This window comes from Rhamphochromis longiceps, linkage group LG19 (assembly GCF_057381845.1).
Source record: "Rhamphochromis longiceps isolate RC_006_pf linkage group LG19, R_longiceps_female_GT1.1, whole genome shotgun sequence".
Classification (NCBI taxonomy): Eukaryota; Metazoa; Chordata; class Actinopteri; order Cichliformes; family Cichlidae; genus Rhamphochromis; species Rhamphochromis longiceps.
In genome coordinates, this window is record NC_140575.1 from 19,594,939 (window position 1) to 19,614,110 (window position 19,172).

Below are 19,172 nucleotides of genomic sequence, written 5' to 3' on the forward strand. Positions count from 1 at the left end.
ATCCCTATTGGTCTAAAAGTGAGTAAAGTGAGTGAAATGTAGGTCTACATGTATGCAGAAGCTGTTAGGCTAACTATTTGAAATCTTTACAGGTGACTTAGATTACCATTTAATAGTTATTTAATAGGCAGCGAGAGCTGCTGTGATGTGTGGTTTGAAGATGGTGGCACTGACAAAAACACAGGACACAGAGCTGGAGGTGGCGAAGTTGAACATGTGAAGCTTTTCATTGGGAGTGACCAGGATGGACATCAGGTTATAAAGTCAAGGTCGAGATGGTTCGGACATGTGAAGAGGAGAGACCGTGGATAGATGTTGAAGATGAAGTTACTATCTGGGAGGAGAAAAGTAAGACCACAGAGGAGGTTTATGTTTGAAGGAGGACATGCAGGTTGTTGGTGTGACAGAAGAGGATGAAAGCAAATGATCCACTGTAGCAATCAGGCACAGGAAGTTAAAGAAGAGGAGCGTGTCATCCGTGTCATCTAGAGATTTTTCACTTGTTCCACTGGCAGATTTTTTTCACTTAATACAAGATATTTTAGCTTGAAATAAGTGAAAAAAAATCTGCCAGTGGAAAAGGGGAAAAAATCTCTAGTCTCTAATGTTACCCTGTAGCTGATTGTGTCTTATTTTAAGTGTAATGAGATTAATTTTGACTAGAAATAAGACAAATATACTTGGTAAGATTTTGAGTTTTTGCAGTGTACCATAAATACATAAAATGATGCAGAAATTAGGTTTTTTCTCTTGACAAGATTACTTGCCTGTAAAAATTCAGTATTTCTAGATTGAATCTCAGTTGGCTTAGTCTAAGAAATTGTTCTTTTTTGTGTCAACAAATGAGTAACATTGCTGAATCATTTGTTTTAATTGTGTGGTGCCAGCTATTCTGAAAGATGTCTCATTTAGGGACAAAATACACATGTTGAAATATTCATATGCAGGCTGTCTTATATCCAGAGGGTAAAACAACCAAAAAAAAGTTACTTCCAGTTTAGTGCTTAGTAGAAAAGGCATAATAATGGTGCAGATAATAATGTTGTATATGATAAGTGGATATTGAGGGCTTTAGAAGGACCCCTTGGGCTTTAAAAAGCCGATGAGACGACTTAGTGGCGGCTGCAGCTTTGCCTGTGCGGTTGCAAAGGCCAAGCAAGGCAGTTAATCAGCTCTCAGGGTAACATCAGTAAGCACAGTGGCCACAATAGATTAAATCGAGTAGCTGAGAGACCCCTCGATTCCCGATGAACTCAGCACATCTCCAACACACAGTCTCCAGAGAGAGAACCCTCTGGTGGATTGCAGACCAATGCATAGTCCTCGCTAAACAGATAAGAACACAATGCAGATGTTTTTGCCAGACTGCAAAAGGTTAAAATCCAGTGATATCGCTAAACATGATTCATGATTACAAGCTTCTCTGCAACATAGCAGTTGCATCTCAGTTTAACAAAACTTCTCTGTCTCTGTGACTTAGTCATCGGAGTGTGACAGCAACACAGTTTGAATACCAAGTCACCTGATCTTATCTTAACTACACAGTATTGCTTTGGTGCAATGGTGGAAGACATTCTCAAACCAGTAGCAAAACTACAATTTTAAATAACTCTGTTTAAAGTAAAAATGCTGCTAAACCTGAAGTAAAACTGTTATCAGCAAACATAGAGTATAAAACTATTACAGAAAAGAACTTTGTCAGTGTTCTATTATTCACTATCCTGTTTGACTGTATGATAAATGATTCCTCTTGTATACCATTAATAATATATTTTAGCTGTAACGTAACTACTGCTCTCAGATAGACAGAGTAATGGACATTTCCCCCAAACTATAGTGAAGTTAAAGTAGAAAGAAGCATAAAATAATTTTTGGATTGTACTTCAGCATACGTCCATTGCAACACTGGCTATAAAGAAACGATATCCATCCAGGGTTGCTTGGGCGAGGGTGCACCCTCGACAGATCACCAGTCGCAGGGCTAACAATGAGAGACAGACAAGCACACACTCTCACATCAACAGCTACCACCAATTTAAAATAATGAACTAACTTGCATGTCCTTGGGCTTTGGTAGAAAGCTGCAGTAGACCCAGGAAAATACCCAGCCAGGTGGCAGGATTGAACCAGGAACCTGTGAACTGTTAGTTTTAAACTACTGTGTTACTCTATGTAATTACTCAATTTATTATAAATGATCACATACAGCTGTCAGTTACAATGTAGCGGGATAAACTTTCTTTCCACACTTGCGGAACGCTTGTTTACTTGCAGGTGTAAGTTTGCTTATCCTCTACATGTTGGTGAACTTCAGTGTTTAGTTGTTTGCATGCATATGTGTGTATTCACTGCGCGTGTTTGTGTCGAAGCCTTGGTCTGATGACATTATCAGAGCTGGTAATCTGCTCTGTAATTGCCTGCTGCTGACACGGTAGAGAGGCTGATATGGCTGCAGAATAAACAGAGTGTTAACAAGTAGAGGGAGCTCGTCTCCACTTGATCCGCGCAGCTCAGCGTGAAATTTGGACCGGACAAATCGGGGAGAGAGAAAAACAGAGGCGAGGAATAAGAGATGCATAAAATATGGAGGCAGGATGGAGAAAGGCGAGGAGGATGTGTAGGGAATGAACATAGACAAGAGGTGGTGCTGTTGTAACAGTGGCATTATTTGGCAGAATATGGCCTGTTTTTTAAAAATAGTGAATTATGCTATCTCTACAAGCAATGGGCAGCTAGTCCTCAAAGCCAGATCAAAGAATCAAATAACGTGTAAACAAATACAGAACACAGAGTAAAATTGGAGGCCAAGAATGTGTACAGTAGTAGCAACGTTCTAGAGTCAGCTGCAGAATACAAAATCAGCTGAAAGGTGTCGATTGAGATAATAGTTTTTTTTCTCCTTGCAAGCAAATAAAGTTTGCTTAGTGTGTTAGTGTTCCACATGGAAATGCACTGTGCATCGTTGAGGTTTAACGAACATGTTTCCTCTGTGTTCATTTCATTTGCTTCACCAGAACATCTTTTCAAAGTTGATTTTTAAACCCACATTAATTACATCCTCTCCTGCTTGTTTAGCGCAATCAGTCAGAGGGATCATGTGAAACCACTGCAGCACAGCAAGTCACACGTCGCGCGTAGGTAGAGACCTCCACACATCGATCAATCCACAGAAGCTCAGAATGGTGCCTTTACAGAGGCAGAAACTGCTACTCTGATATTTCCTGTCAAAATGTTAGCCGCCGCATGATATTAAAAACTATTTTAAGAATGCTCAAGAGTCATGAAAACCGAAGCAGTCAAAATTATATTAGTGATCCAGGACTCTGTGAGATATCTTTGATGCCAAATATCAGTAAAGCTGGCCAGTAGCTGATCCAGAACCAGAACATCTTTCTAATAAGTCTTAGGAATTGTTTTCATACATAAAAGCAGGAAATTAGTGTACTAGTTCAAACATTTGCCTAACAAATGAAAGATTCATTTCAATCCCGGGAGGAGACGTATATCCCTTTGAGGTTGCGTCGGGAAGGGGTTGTGCAAAACACGCAGAGCTACCTGCTATGGTGACCCCCTTTGAATAAGGGAAGAGCTGAATGTAGCTTATGTAAAATCATGAAATTTCTTTTTTACTTACAACAGGAAGATCCAACCTGCATTGAGTTTTACGTAGTCTAGTTTTAATTTAAAAGGAAGTGAAAAAGACAGAAAGACTGTAAAGCCCGGTGACCCTAATTTTTCAATTAGTTTTACCCTTATAAAAATATAAATGATAGATAAAAAATGACAGTGAAAATCAGTTAAAATCACTACCTTTTAAACCTCACACCTACCAAGTTATTATAGCTAAAGAAAACAAGAAAATAAAGACAGAGGTAGATGTGCAAATGAGGCACAGAAAGAAGATGTTAAAGAAAACATTCGAAGGATTGAAGGCAAAGATCCAGAGACAGACAGGGAAAGGCCACAAAGAGATGATAAGGCAGTAATAGTGAGAGGAACAAGACTCTTGTTAATATAAAAAAACGTCCCAAGCGAAATGCGCCATATGTGCCGATTAGGAGCATCTCTGGTGTGTCCCGAGGCAGACTGTCTGGGGCTTTGTGGGCTTTCCCAAGCAGCCGTTATCTAGAGATGCAGATTAAACCAAATATGGAACCTAGCAACTGATCAGTTCCTCCTACAAATGTTTAAAGAAACAGTTAGGCTTTTTGGGGAAATCCCAATAATTAGTGTTTTCTACCAAGTGAGTACCACTTTAATCATTACTGTACCTATATTAGCAGAAAGAGTGGGATCAGAGAGGAGAAGCTGGCTTTGTTGTATTCACGGTTAACAGAACTCACCTACCAGCATCTCTAATCAACATATTATATGCTGTGATATGATATAAGATGGATTACACGCAATAAATAGGAAGATGGGAGAACACAAAACTCTTCCTCATTTGTCGTAAACCAGACCACCATCAGCTGCCTGCTGCATGTTATTTAAGCACAGTGTTGTGTGTGGTAGGGTGTGCCAATCTTCTTGCCAATGATTGTATTTGTTTACAGTAATCACTATAATATTTCAAAATTAATGTGCCGACGATTTGTTTATGTCAAAATGTTACTCATAGCGGCATTAATTAGCGCAGCAAGATTAAAAACATGACTTTTCATCCATGAAAGACCTCTATCAGGATGCTCAAGTGAAATCATCCAGCATTCAGTTAAATTATCAGTTCATTCAGTCTAGCAGCGTTGCCTGAGAAGATGAAGCATGGTGTGTGCTCAGCATTTTGACTCCCTCCGATTCCACACCGTCAGAAACATGGATACAGCATAACAAGATGATGGACGCGTTACACAGCCTGCATATTGAAACATAATAAAGGCAGCTGAAGCATCCGTCTTTGTCATCTTGTTTCTCTCACAGGCTGACAATTGTGTGCGTGTGTTTGGTGCAAGCTGAGTAGCGGTGCAGACCAGAGACGGTGGCCACTCAGCTGCAATCCTGAACCATTATTATTTAACGAATCACTCTGAGCTGCAGGAAACACTCAGATTGTCTGCTGAGATTCCTGTGCACCACGTTTTCTCTCACAGTCGCTTTGTGTGTGTGTGTGTGTGTGTGTGTGTGTGTGTGTGTGTGTGTGTGTGTGTGTGTGTGTGTGTGTGTGTGTGGAAATGATGTGCAGTACGGGTGTCGATATCTTCACAAATGCAAATGTGTGCCTTATGAAGACTGATGACTAGTGCTCAGTACAGTAGATAATGTCTCTTCATGATTGGACGATTGCAGGAAACAGATGAACATCACTCAACCCTCCTTCCTTCCCTCTATGTCCACATCTTCAGCCTTCCACTTATCCTTTTTGTCCTATCTGATCGCATTTCTGTGTATGTGTGTGTGTTGAACTGATTTTGCCAATACAGGGATATCACAGCTCTGTCATAGTCGCATACAGTCGCAAAAGTTTCACATTAAATCACATAAAAGTTAAGTTTGAAGGTGATTGGCCACTTTACACCCTTGACTCATATTCTTTCTAGCCCTCTGTATAAGGTATCTGTACCCGTTTCTGATATTTTCAACGGCAGGTGTAGTCTGAGGTTTTATTGCCTGAGCATGTCGCTGTATGGTCTCTAGCTTACATCCTGCAGATTGTCTTTATTTATCTGTTTGAACAGTGTGGTTGATGAGACCTAATAATTTTCCTGATCTCCAGTGGCACCATGAGACTGAAAAAATTGGTGAAGTTTTTGCAATAACAATAACATGGATTGCAGATATCCTCCTTAAGATGACTTGTAATAGCTTAGTTCTCTAAAGGAGCTCTGAATCTGAAAATACCCATGAATTCCAAGCAAAGTCGTAGAAAAAACTTGAAAAAGTGCAACGCAAACTGGAGACTGAGATTGCCTACCTTCAAAGTAAAAGTCGGCCGACACATTTTAAAAGATGCAACTTTTTGCATTAGGAACAAGCGGCCTTTGTTTCTGGTTTGTCGCACTTTTCCCAGTTTCGCTACCACTCAGAGAGCAGCTGGCGAGTATTTGTAGACAAGTCGTCATGAGTCATGCAAGCTACAGGTGACCACAGCAATCTTAAGCAGGTTTTGTGCCTCACAGTTTGGGAATACACATTTTTCCATGGCAACCAGTGGTTGCCAGGTGGTCGCTGTGTGTTTGGGGCTTTAGCAATTGATTTTCCAGCAACTGCTATGAAACACATTTTTCCCCTCATGACTGGTGGTTGCCATGTTGTTTGTTAACCTGTGTGAATGGGACCTTATTCACTTGAACCATGACTGTCACACATGCGAAATGCAGACAAGTTAACATCACATCCAACTGTATGCTCCAGCCTTTCCTTTAAGCTGTGATCTCTTTCTTATCAAGAATCTGCAATCCCTTCTTTGCTCCATAGCCTGTTCTTGCAGTTTCTTTCTCCATTTCCATCCATCTTTCTATATATAGATCAATGGTGCTCATTCTGTACCTCTTCTATCCATCAGAGAACTCATGCATCACTCATCCTAGCTCTGTTAGTACCTTTATCCATCCTTTCAATCCCCGCAAACATCCATCTGTCCTCCTGTCCATTAGTTCATTTGCTGAGATTCCCATTTTTTCTTTCATATTCCTTAGATTAGTTGTCCTTGTTTTGGCTGTGGCCTATGTATTCTTTCCTCCACTCCTTCTCCTTTTTTCAACCTCACATCTTTGGTTGCTCTGTAAATTCTTGCCCTCCCATTTCTGCCAATCCCTCCATTAAACTACTCACTAAATTATTATTCTTCCTTGCATCCAACAGATTGTTCATCTTTGATCCCATCTTTTTTTCCAACCACCCACTCCTTTCATTCCACTCAATAATCCCTCTTTCTTTTTTTTTATTATCATATCTACTACTCCCTTCATCTGTCTATCCGCATGTAGCAGTTCCTGCCAGTGTTCATCCATCCATCTCTTCAGATTCTATCCTTTAATACCCCTTGCTTCCTCAATTTCTTTCTCCATCCTTGCTTCCACTGCTACTCTCCTTTTTCCACCAATCGCTCATTTCTATTCTTTTGTTATTGCCTCATAAATCTATTTACCCATCTCCCATACTTTGCTTGTGCACGCACAAAATTCTCCTTCATTTTGTATCTCTTTCCCCAATCCATACGTACGTACATCCACTCCTTCATGTATTCACATACAACACTCCCAGCACAGCCACTTTGTCCTTGGCAACCAGAGTAGCCCCAGTAAGTCAAATGATGATTCTTCCGTAATGAGCTAAAGAGAGAAAAGGCGCCCCATTAGTGTCGTATTGATGCCGGTCTCAGAGTCCAGATGTGTGCAACATCAAGAGGAGGACTCACTGTTTTGTAGCCGGACAGATCTGATGAGGCAGAGCACACAAAAGAGCATGCTGGCAATTAAACAGAGACACAGATATCCTAGCCCTCCACTTACACATTCACTGTCTACACACACAAGCACACTCCTCCACCTCTACAATTACATCTCTTAGGTTAATCTTCCCTATCGCAGTTGTATTCCTGGCAAAATGACAGCACTCTGGCCTGTGAGTGCAGTCAGTACTGCCAGCCCACTGCCTTTAAAACACTCCTGTTTATGTGTCTGATAATAGATTTGTGAGCTTGTTTGCTCCCTTTTTGGCATGACTGTGGGTGCACACGCTGATGGTTGCGCTGAAAATGCCTCAGAAATTATCCACCGAAAGTGAAAAATGATACAGGATAGAGGCTTCCTACACATGTTAACATTCTGGGCATTTTTGTTCTTAAAGTAATTGAGCATTTGCACAAATAAACAGCATTTTTTTTTTTTTTTTGCATCAGAGTCCAGTATTTTGTCAATCTGTCTAAACCCCCCGAGCTGTTACTTCATGAGGGCTTCATGGCCTAAGAACATGCATGTCACTATAGCCTTTCATTCACTGGAGGCCCTAGTTATGACTACATGCACATAGTTCATTTTATATATTTTTATAAACAACTAATAAAAAGAGACCAACTAGCAATGATCTCTGTGTGCATGTTAGACAAAAATGAGCAGTGGCCCTTGCAATCAAAACATGGCTGTTCTGGATTAATAAAACATAAATTTATGTCATGAAAATTGGAACATTTAGATGCAGCTAACTTCCTCGTACCATTCCACATTATCAACATCATTATGAACAAAATAATGAGCAAAAACACTTCTTTCCTACCTGGAAATATTTATTTATTTATTATGGAGTCTTTATCTTACAATATAAAACACCTTGAGGCATCTATTGTTGTCATTTGGCAGCGCTATATAAATAAATTAGAAGTAAATTGAATTGAATTTTTGTTCACCAAAGACAACATTTGTACTTTATAGATATCATTCTGGTGTTCAGAACAGTTATTGATGAATTAATACATGCTAGAGATTTTAAGAAACCCACTTTAACAATGTGTAGTTGTTCTAGTGTATTTTCTGCACCTGAATGTGTGAATGCTAGACGCTCCCTTCTCAGTTTTTTTAAATGTCATCCTATTATTACTTAGTGTGGTGTGGACACTCCACCACATTTGGCTTAAGATCAACACAGCTCGGCGACCACTAATGATAATGAAGCAAGTCACCCATAGCAATTAATGCACTTAGCTTCTAATCATGATTAACTGTGGACTGTATTTGATTTCGGGAGTTGATAAGGTGCCTCTGAACACAAACAGGTCAATTAGTATCATGTCTCAGTGAAAAAGGTTTCAGTAAGCAGCCGGTCCATTCATGTTGGATGTAGACAGCTTAGTTTCTTCCTGCTTGTCGTCCTATTCCTTTTTTAAAGTCATGTGAAATCTTTGGTTTGTAAATTTAAGGAGAATTTGACCGTGAAGATGTCAAAAGGTAGAGCTGTCACTGTGAACCTCTAGAGGCTGAAAGCCATAGGGACGCTTTTCTCCTCGCTTTTCATTCACTAATGGCAAAATTTGTCATGCAATTATCTTTCTTGCCAAATTACTTTACAAACCCCCAGTTTTTTCTTTATGATTTCATCTTTGTTATGGTTTAAACTTTCCCGAGGGCATCTGAGTGTGTCAGTGATCCGCAGCTACGGCATGCAGATAAACAACCAGGCAAAGTCAAATCAAAACGTGGGGAAAGGGGAGTGATGTTTTGGAGCAGCTGTGAGAGACATTTTCATCATCGTGTTACAGAATACCACATCTGACTAAGAATATTTCAGCAAGTGCACAAGTGCCTGCTTGCTTATTCTAGGTGAACATATACTGCAGAAGTGTATTTTTTTTTTTTTTTTAATCACAGCCTCCTCGTCCTGTGACATTTTTTGATCGGCCCAAAAAGAGATTTAAATACAGATATTTGCTCATAGTTTCAAGTATGTTATTACGAAAATACTCAATAACAATGTGGGCAGTTGAGTATAATGGGCTCCATGTTTTGGATTATGATTAGCTTGTTCACAAAGGTGAAAGTTTAGCAGCTGAAAAACCACCTAGTGTTCTCAGCAGTGCGTGGTGACCACAAACAACTAGGTAGAAATTAATGATTGCTGATACTGATGCACACATGTGTATTACAAGACAATTATTTATCATTGCTGAGGGGCCAAGCACCAATTAATGCAGGTTTAAACTGAAAATGACTAAAATCTTTAAATTCAGGGAATTTTCATGAACTGCTAGTGTTTAGTTTTGAATCTCTGCAGAATTTAAAAGCAGCGTGCAGGCTTTCGTGACACACTCCTTAAAACACTCATTGGGTTTTTAGGCTGGCTGGCAGCTATTCACGACAGGTTGATGCAGGTTTTGTTGTTGTTGTTTCACGGCCCACACCCCCTAACCGAAGCTGCCAAATAAATTCTTGTCATCCTCCCCTCCACCATATTGACAGTAGTGAATCTAGCTTTTACATAATACAGTATTTATAGAAGTGTTACATTTCACGAGTTGCAGATGCCCACAGCAAATGCACTTTTGCAATTGATGCATATATTAATTTGTTTCAGGGGTTAGTATTTACCGTACTATTTCTGTTTATTAAAGGGCTTGTAGAGGAGGAGAGGTCATTAGTAGTTTAGGAGATGAGCGTTCTTGTTAAATATGTGTTCATGTGAAACTGTCATCTCTTTACTCTCAGTTATCTGACCAAAGCTGAGAGTAAAAAACATGAAAAAAAGGCGGGGAAGGAAAACTTTCAACAGCTTTGTTGATTTCTAACAGTTTCCCCCCTAATGAACATAATAAATGCTTGTAAAAAGCTACAAAGTGCCGTAATCCTTCCTCCTCATCAGCCAATCGAACGTTCGGTTGCACCTCGGGGTCAGTACAAAGTAATTCTCCGAGGCCATCACATTTCTCTCCTTCTTATTAACCATTTTTCTTTCTTGTTTGTTTCTTTGTTGCATTTCCATTGCTCATTGCATTTTCTGTTTTCTCCATGCCTTCCTCCCTCCCCTCTTCCTCCTCTTCCTCCCTCTCTCCTCTCCATCAACAGCCCTGTTGTTAGCGGATGGTAAGTTGTCCATTCCTTCTCTATAAGAATCTCCACTAACATCACCTCTTGTGCGTGCTGTGGTCTTAACATGAGGCCTTAATGATCTGAAATCCAAATCACAACAATTTTTTGTCACCATCAAAGATGTTGAGTCTGAACTGATACTTGAGAGGTTTGGTATAAATAAACTGCATGCCCACGCTCGTGTCCTCTTCTCTTGTCATTGTTACAAACAATACATGGCTCCTTTGAAGCGCTCTTCTTCACTTAATGATGGTTTTGCATGCTAATCAGAGGATTATTAATCACAAATCCATAAATTATGTTCTCTAGTCAAGAGCAAGGTACAAACAGTTGATAACAATCAAGATAAAAACCTACAGTCCTGAAATTAGAAATTTAATTACCTCTTTGTGGTTCTGTTATTATTATATTTCCCATCCTTGTCAAGCAAATTGTGTCATGTAGAGGTGCAGCACTGTGCAAAAGGAATGCTGTCAGGAGTTGAGGGTACACACTGTCTTGGATGTGTAATTGATTTAGCTTAAAAGTGTGTGTGTGTGTGTGTGTGTGTGTGTGTGTGTGTGTGTGTGTGTGTGTGTGTGTGTGTGTGTGTGTGTGTGTGTGTGTGTGTGTGTGTGTGTGTGCAGGCACTCATGCACTGGTATATTATGCATGCCCGCGTGTGTGCACTTGCAAACGCGCCCTCCTATCAAGGGGACTTGTCTGTGATCGTTAATGGTAATGTTAATATTTAATGGTAAGCATGTTGTCAGCAAAGAGCAGCAGGGCTAACTCTGAAGTCGTATAAAAGATGACAGGGTCTCTGCACCAGGTGGCTCAGTGGGGGTGTCATACGCAGAGTAGGATGAGAGGCCTCTGGATGCACAAGGGCTCCTTCCTGATAGAGCTGAACAGCACAGGACTGATGTTATGGGGCTTGATGGAATGTACTTAGGAGCTCAGTAAAGCATTGCTGCTTCTTTGCAAAGCAAAGGCACGCAGGCACACACGGACTGGAAGCAAATTCATCAGAGCTTCCACATTACAGTTGAAGGGGACCTGTCATGCTCATTTCCATCTCCATGTTTATTGCTCTTTCAGCTTTACTTGCAAAACTTTTCATTTATGTTATACTGGGACCTGGTGGAGCCCCTCAGTTTATCCTCTGCTTCAGTCAAGCTCTCTTAGCTGCTGATTCTTTAAACCAACTGTCCCTCAAAAACTGGAAAGTGAAGTCATGTGAAGGTTTTCAAAAAAACTCCATGCACTCCTGTGAAAAACAATTAAGTACATCCCCATGATTGATTATAACTCAGAACCACCTTTAGCATCAGTAACTGCAAGTAATGGTTTCTGGCATAACTTTATGAGTCGCTCATGTTGTGAAGGAATTTTGACCCATTCTTCTTTACAAGATTCCTTCAGTTCATTGAGGTTTCCCAGCATTCATTTAGGTGCAGCTCTATTAAGGTCTCACTACAGCACTTCAGCCAGATTTAGGTCTGGACTGGGCCCTTGCAGCATCTTGATTCATTTCTTTTTGAGCCATTCTGTTTGTGCTTGGGATCTTTGTCCTGTTGCATGACCTACTTTCAGCCCAGCTTTAGCTGTCAGACAGACTGCCTCATATCTGACTCTGGAATACCTCAGTATACAGAGGAGTTCATGGTTGATTCAGGTTGATTCAGTGACTGTAAGGTGTTCAGGAGCTGCGGCTGAAAGGCAAGCCCAAACACTCACCCAACCACCACCATGCCTTAGTAGGAGGTGTTTGTGCTGATAAGCTGTGTTTGGTTTTCATCATCCAAATATCTCCACATTGGTTTTGTCATACGCAGCTTTGCAATCCTAAGCTGTCCTGCCATGGTCTTCTTTGGAGGTGTCCTCCTTCCAAATAAGCCATACTTGTTCAGCCTTTTTCTGATTGTAGTTTCATGAACTAAGTGAGACTTGTAGAATCTGTATTCTACTGTATTAAGCATATCCACTATCACTGTCATCACACAGAGACAGGAGTAGAAAAACAATGTGTCAGATAAAGTTTAGTTTTTAGCTTTTATCTCTCAATTACTTGCACTTCTGTGGAATTTCAGCCATGTTTGTAGCATCCACCAGTGGAACAGTGTGTGGATAACAGAAAATACAGCAAGGAATAAGAATAGATACTTCTAAAAGCGTCCTACTGGACTTTGTTGTTAGAGCGCTGTAGCTTGAGCTGTCAAATCCTTAAAAGTTCATTATTCCTCCTAAGGTTGATAAAATAATTCTAACTTAAGACTCACTCATTTTCGTGAACTTTCTTCGATATCAAGCTGTCTTCGTCGGTGTATGGATCTACTCTGTTGTCATTGAGATGAATCTGCTGACCTTTTCCCAACTGTAAAAATCATATCAGCCACTGAATTTGCAGACCAACAACATCCATCTCACTGACAACTGAACAAGCTCTACTCTGCCATGTAAAGATCATGTAATATCATTTAAAGCCAGTATGTGGACACTGAGCAGGGAATGCCCTTTCTCACCTCTCATATCATGTAGCTACATGCAGAGTTATACTGTATTAGGTTTATTATGCTGAGCTTTTGAGACTTGTGTCTCTGAAATACAAGAAATACTGAGTGCTAAAGCCTGGAATACACCAAATACGTCTATACGTCAAATACGGCTCAACATTTGGCAATAAAACCCTTTCTGATTCTGATTATAAAGCAGTCAGCTTAAGTGAGACTGAAAGCTCACCAAAAGCTACAATGTTTTTGGAGATGGAGGAATTTACAGTAAATACCTATAAGACTAATAAGAAAGCATGACAGATTTCCTGATGAAGTGCTGACTTATAGTATGAAATTTGCTGTAAAGTCCAGCACATGTGGATAAAAACAGAATCATTGAAAGCAAAATGGAAAATGTTTACACCCAATATTTGCCTGGGTTGAGTTTTTGCTGTGATCGATAAAGAATGCGTTTGTCTAACCTTTAAACAACTAAGTTGGCTCACCACCAAATGCAGTGCAGAGAGACTTTTAATGCTTTGCCACAATGACTGTTTTAGTTTGACACAGAAGTAACTTGAACACCGCACATAAAAAGTGTTTTCTGAGCATAATATGAAAGTTCTAAATAAAGCAACCTTCTGATCTTTTGTTTGTGCGCTCCAAAGTGCAACACCACACGATGCTCAGCTGTGCGTCTGCTTGTTCTGATTGTCATCTTTCTCACTTTGATTCCTTTGTCTTTTGCTCCCTCCTGCACCGTCTGCTCAGATGTACCAGACAGGAAGCTGACTTCTGACGAGGAGGAAGCCAAGCGCATCGCGGAGATGGGGAAGCCGGTGCTGGGAGAGCACTCCAAGCTAGAAGTCATTATTGAGGAATCGTATGAATTTAAGGTGGGAAAGGTTACTCTTCAAACAAGGTGAAGATAGCTTCGCATACATGGTTGTTGTAGTAAGACAGAGATCATAATAACTAATCCAGCTGCGACCTTGCATAAAAGAACAGCTACATATTTCTAATTTCAGCTTCTCTTCCGAGGCTTCCCATCCCACATAGATTTATTTCTGGAGGTGATTTGGTTTTAATGCATCCTCTGCCCTCCAAATATACCCTCCATGTTTGTTTCTGGTGTGTGTGTGTGTTTTTATCATGCTTTAAACGGGTTTTTGTCATCAGGGATTGGAAAGCACTGCCATCGTGTGGTGAAGCTCGAGTATTTTTCTTCAGGAGGCTCCATGGATGCAGAGTAAAAACTCTGGGGCTAAATAACGGATGGATTTGATTTGTGTTTTGGTGTCGTGTCATGCAGAGCACAGTGGATAAGCTTATCAAGAAGACCAACCTGGCTCTGGTGGTGGGAACAAACTCCTGGAGAGAGCAGTTCATGGAGGCCATTACAGTCAGTGCAGGTAATGTAATCCGCTCTTAGTGGGCTGTAAAACCCAAACTTTACTTCAGTATGAGATGTTATATGTGACTATGTATGACAATAAAGGCAAAAGGTATACAAAGCCAAGCCATTTATCTTTTATGCGTTTTTCTGTGTAATTATTTAACATAAAGAAAGAGTCTAATCAGGCGAAGACTCTGGCAGCACTGTTTGCTTTGCCGCAGTCTTCAGTCTAAAAATATAGACGCCACTATTTGTTTGCAAAAACTCATATCGGTGAAAGCAAAGCTCTTGAATAATGTCTTGTACATAACACATACCTCATCTATCACGTCAAGCCACAACAGTGAGCGCCATGAAGGCCTTGGTTTGTCACTTTGCTGCTGAAATATTAAATCCTGCAATGCTCTTTATTTTTTCATGATCCACCACTGGCTGAAAAATGCATGCAGTTCACGTAGTCTGACACTTTGAGTCCTGACAGTGTCCCTGCCTTTCTGCTAAGTTGCCTTTGAGGCGCTGGGACACAGAGAGTACCCTGTTCCTTCACCTGAGTAGGGTATCCACGGACATTTTCAGCTGCTGAGATGAAACTTTTATCTGAATGCGCTCGTAAGGAGCATTCTCTGGCCACTTGGCCATCCTGCAAATCAAAAGGGCTGCGTTCATCCCTTGAAAATCCCTCTTATGTTACCCCAGAGTTTCTGCAAGGGCAGCTGATTTATAGTACTATGTGCACTGCTTTTTTAATATGCTAGAGTTTACATCCATGTCACTGTTAACTGGGTAACACTTCTGACACGCTCACTAAACAAGAGAAAACATCAAATCTAATTGACCAAAACACAGTGTGATTGAAACATGTCATTCAAACCAGAACGTAATTACATTTCGAGTGTAAATCTGAAACCTTGTTAAAACCTGCCCAGAATTACTTCGTAGTTTGGTTTAGGGAGAGTTCATGAGAGTTTTCTAATATCTAATGTAGTTTTGAAATTTTTTTTAACGTTATTGTTGCAATAGGTTTTTGTTTTAATCTGTAATCATCAGTTCTCATCCATCCTTCTGAAATTTGTTCCCTTCCCACCAGTTTTCTGCACTACCTGTGTTAGTAGTCTGCATTTGCTTGACCTCCGTTATCACTCTGGAATATTAAAATTTGGATTTGTATTTGCTCCTGTTGTCCTTTCGTCCTTTTCAGCTTCAGCAGGTTGTCTTTATGTCTAAGTGTCCAAATGTATTAAGTTTCTTCCATGTGATTAGTTATGTAAACAACTGTGCAGACAGACAGACAAACAGATAGATGGTTCTCTCTGTCTCACACTGAGAAATAAGTTGAGATGTCATTTAAGTAAATGTTGTTCTCTTCTTTCCCCTCTGTCATCCCTTATCTGCTTACTTTATGGATCCTTTATCTCACCCCTTTTTTCCAACTCTTGGTTCTTTATCCTCTTCGCTCTCTCAACTTTCTGCTTCATCATCTGTCATCCTTCTTTCTGTGTCATACTCCCCTTTGCTTCTTCATCTTCTGTCTCTCTCTTCTTCATTGCTCCCTGTCTCCTCACTTAATATTTATCTCTCCTGCTTCACGGCTGTCTCTTTATCCTTGTCCATATGCTGCTATTTTTCCCTCCGCTCCTTCCTGTCATCCTATTTTCCCCCTCTGTCTCCCCCTGCTCGGCCCCACTTCTGCCCAGGAGATGAGGATGAGGATGACACAGGGGAAGAAAGGCTTCCTTCCTGTTTTGACTACGTCATGCACTTCCTGACCGTCTTCTGGAAGGTCCTGTTTGCTTGTGTTCCTCCCACGGACTACATGAATGGCTGGGCGTGTTTCACCATCTCTATCATTATAATCGGCCTGCTCACAGCCGTCATCGGCGACCTGGCATCTCACTTCGGCTGCACTATTGGCCTAAAGGACTCAGTCACTGCTGTGGTTTTTGTGGCACTCGGCACCTCAGTCCCAGGTGAGTTCAAGAGTAGCAGAAGGAACTGTTTTTGAAAAGCACGTGTCATTTTCAATACACAAATTTTTATTACATACAAATCTGGGCTCTGAAATTGTGTTCATTATTTGTTATGTCGCTTGATGGATATGTGGTTCATATTTTTGTTATGAAAATTGTGACTTCATGGGCTCCAACAGTAAACATGCTTTGTCATCAAGATTGCTGATCTTATTTACTCCAAAATGACATTTTCCACCCTGACAGGAACAATATGTCACCAAAAACTCTCACTGCATCAGCATTTTCTGCTATTAAAGGTCCTATATGTGGCACTAATATGATATATATATATATATATATATATATATATATATATATATATATATAAAGGGGTGCAACGATATTCGTATCGATATTGAACCGTTCGATACAGTGCTTTCGGTTCGGTACGCATATGTATCGAACAATACAAAATTTGTAATTTATTTTATCAACTTTCCTTCTGACGATGCTGTCTGTGTTGAGCGCTCAGTGAATCTGCATTCGACTACTCCGCCTAGGCTGCACTGTCGAGCGCAGATCCACTGAGCGCTCAACACAGACAGCATAGTCAGAAGGAAGAGCGCAGGGCACCTCCCCCACCCTCATTCAGATCTGGCGTTTGGAATTATTTTGGTTTTCATGTGACATGACCCTGAAGGTAAGCGAGTCATGGACTAAAGTAAAACAGTATGTTGGATGTGCGTGCAATGCTCAATTACATGGGTGGGAACTAGTGTGTTAGCGCAGTCTAGCCCCATGCACGGGGCGATCGGCGGTAGCTCTTTAACGGAGATTTGCCGTGTTGTGGCGTTAAGGTCATTTCAACGAGATTAACCTGAAAGCACTAGTGGGAACACAACGAATATGACTGCACATTTACGCCGACATCATCCTAGTGCAAAGACAAAAACAACAAGCATGCTACTAACTTTAGCCGAGTCATTTAGACAGCTGTTAGCACATGATTCTCCTTATGCTGCTGAGAATATAGCCCAGAAGAAGCGGATAGTATAGCTTTTATTTTGGAAAGAGACATTTCTCTGTAATAAACTCTCTTTTCCAAAGATTAGTGATTCCTCAATCAGATACAGGGCTTGCAATATAGCTAGCCCGACGTCCTGGGGCTAGCGATTTTTTCAGTCGGGCTACCAAAATCTATCTCTTCCCTGCCCGTCGGGCTATTGTAGGAAAAATATATGTCAATGCTTTTGCATTCTTTCAGAAATGTAGCTGGGTAATTATGTCATTGGCATTGGTGAGCCACTGTCAATATGTGACATATTGAAATCGCGTTTGAATTTGCGCTTGTTTTTTTGCTTTCACTTTGCAATCGTGTGAACTGTGTATAGAGAGCGACAGCACTGATCTGTGAGTGATGATAATTTGTGCACCAATTCCTCTGACATCGTCTTATTAATCGTTAACTTACTATGCAAACATGACAAGTGAAATCTCCCGCAGCTTAAACATGTGAGAGGTTGATCGCGCAGAGAATCGCTGAGCTTATGTGAGTGCGTGTGTAAAAGCAGCAGGATATATATTTCATTTCTTCTGAGCCAAATAAGACAGGTCAGGGTGAAGAAGTGACAGCCAAAGAAAAGCTTACCACAAAACGGAGAAGTTATGACAAATCAGACTATAAGGCAAAAAGAAAGTGCAGCTTTATGGTTTCATGGACAAAAGAATTTCTGTGGCTGCAATATGACGAGCTAAATAACCAGGGCTGCACATAAGTGGTCCGCAGGTGCGCATTCGCTGTCAAAATAAAAAACACGCACAAGGGTTAGGGTTAAATTTAAAAACTGTACTTTTGAGTTAAAATATATATTTATAATTTTAATAAATGACAAATTAAAAATGCATGAACATTTTTTTTGTATCGAAAAAATATCGAACCGTGACACCAAAGTATCGAACCGAACCGAACCGTGAATTTTGTGTATCGTTGCACCCCTAATATATATATATATATATATATATATATATATATATATATATATATATATATATATATATATATATATATATATATATATATATATATGAGAGAGAGAGAGAGATAGATATATCTAGATAGATATATCTATATCTAGATAGATAGATAGATAGATAGATAGATAGATATATCTAGATAGATATAAATTTTTTTAAAACAACCAAGCCTGGCTCACAGAAGAGCCTTTCACAATTTGTGGGAAACGTAGTTTCCATTTTTAAAAATATCAACTGCTATTCTACAAGAATCTAGATGACAGTTAAACACGGCTCAGAAATCTTCATCAAAATCAGATGCTTTGATTTGTTACATGAAGTTATTAACAAGGTTTACTTTGTCCTTTTTTGCCTTTTTTGCAGAGTTACAAAGTCTGCTTTAAGAAGTTGAAAGGGTTGCGGTGGAGTAAGTCAGATGTTTGTCAGACAGGACTGAAGGTTTAGGAAAAGATCATGGTTTGGGTTTAAATACACTCTTTTGCAGCCTTAACTCTGCAAACTGAAAAGTAACACTTACCGACTGTGTCATTACCCACAGCGTCAGGAAATTTACTCCAGCGGACACCTTATGTATAATCAGGAAATCCCAGCAGCTTTGAGAGGGTGTTTCTTTTCTGTGTTTTGCTGTTGTTGTCATTATTTTTGGGCCTTCGGTTTATGCTTGGATTTGCTTAAAAAGCTGACTTCATGTAGTTCTGCCCATCAAACCTGATTTAGCAGCATTTCAATCAAAATCTAATGTTACCAGTACTGAGTCAAAGCAATTAAGATTAGCTTTGTTAAGACTCTTTTAACTCTTTTATCC

At 40.1% G+C, this 19,172-nt stretch overlaps 1 protein-coding gene across 4 annotated transcripts in view; it reads left to right on the forward strand.

Annotated features, from left to right (window-relative positions):
• Positions 1-19,172, forward strand: part of slc8a3 (solute carrier family 8 member 3) — a 136,992-nt gene that overhangs the window by 111,846 nt on the left and 5,974 nt on the right. For 2 of the 4 annotated variants that reach the window (XM_085392517.1, XM_085392519.1), the window contains exons 4-7: positions 10,491-10,508; positions 13,760-13,884; positions 14,301-14,400; positions 16,079-16,351. In XM_085392517.1, the coding sequence (XP_085248643.1) occupies positions 10,491-10,508; positions 13,760-13,884; positions 14,301-14,400; positions 16,079-16,351 (516 nt within the window). The remainder of the gene's footprint in view (positions 1-10,490; positions 10,509-13,759; positions 13,885-14,300; positions 14,401-16,078; positions 16,352-19,172) is intronic. The other 2 variants (XM_085392520.1, XM_085392521.1) reach the window with 2 other exon arrangements.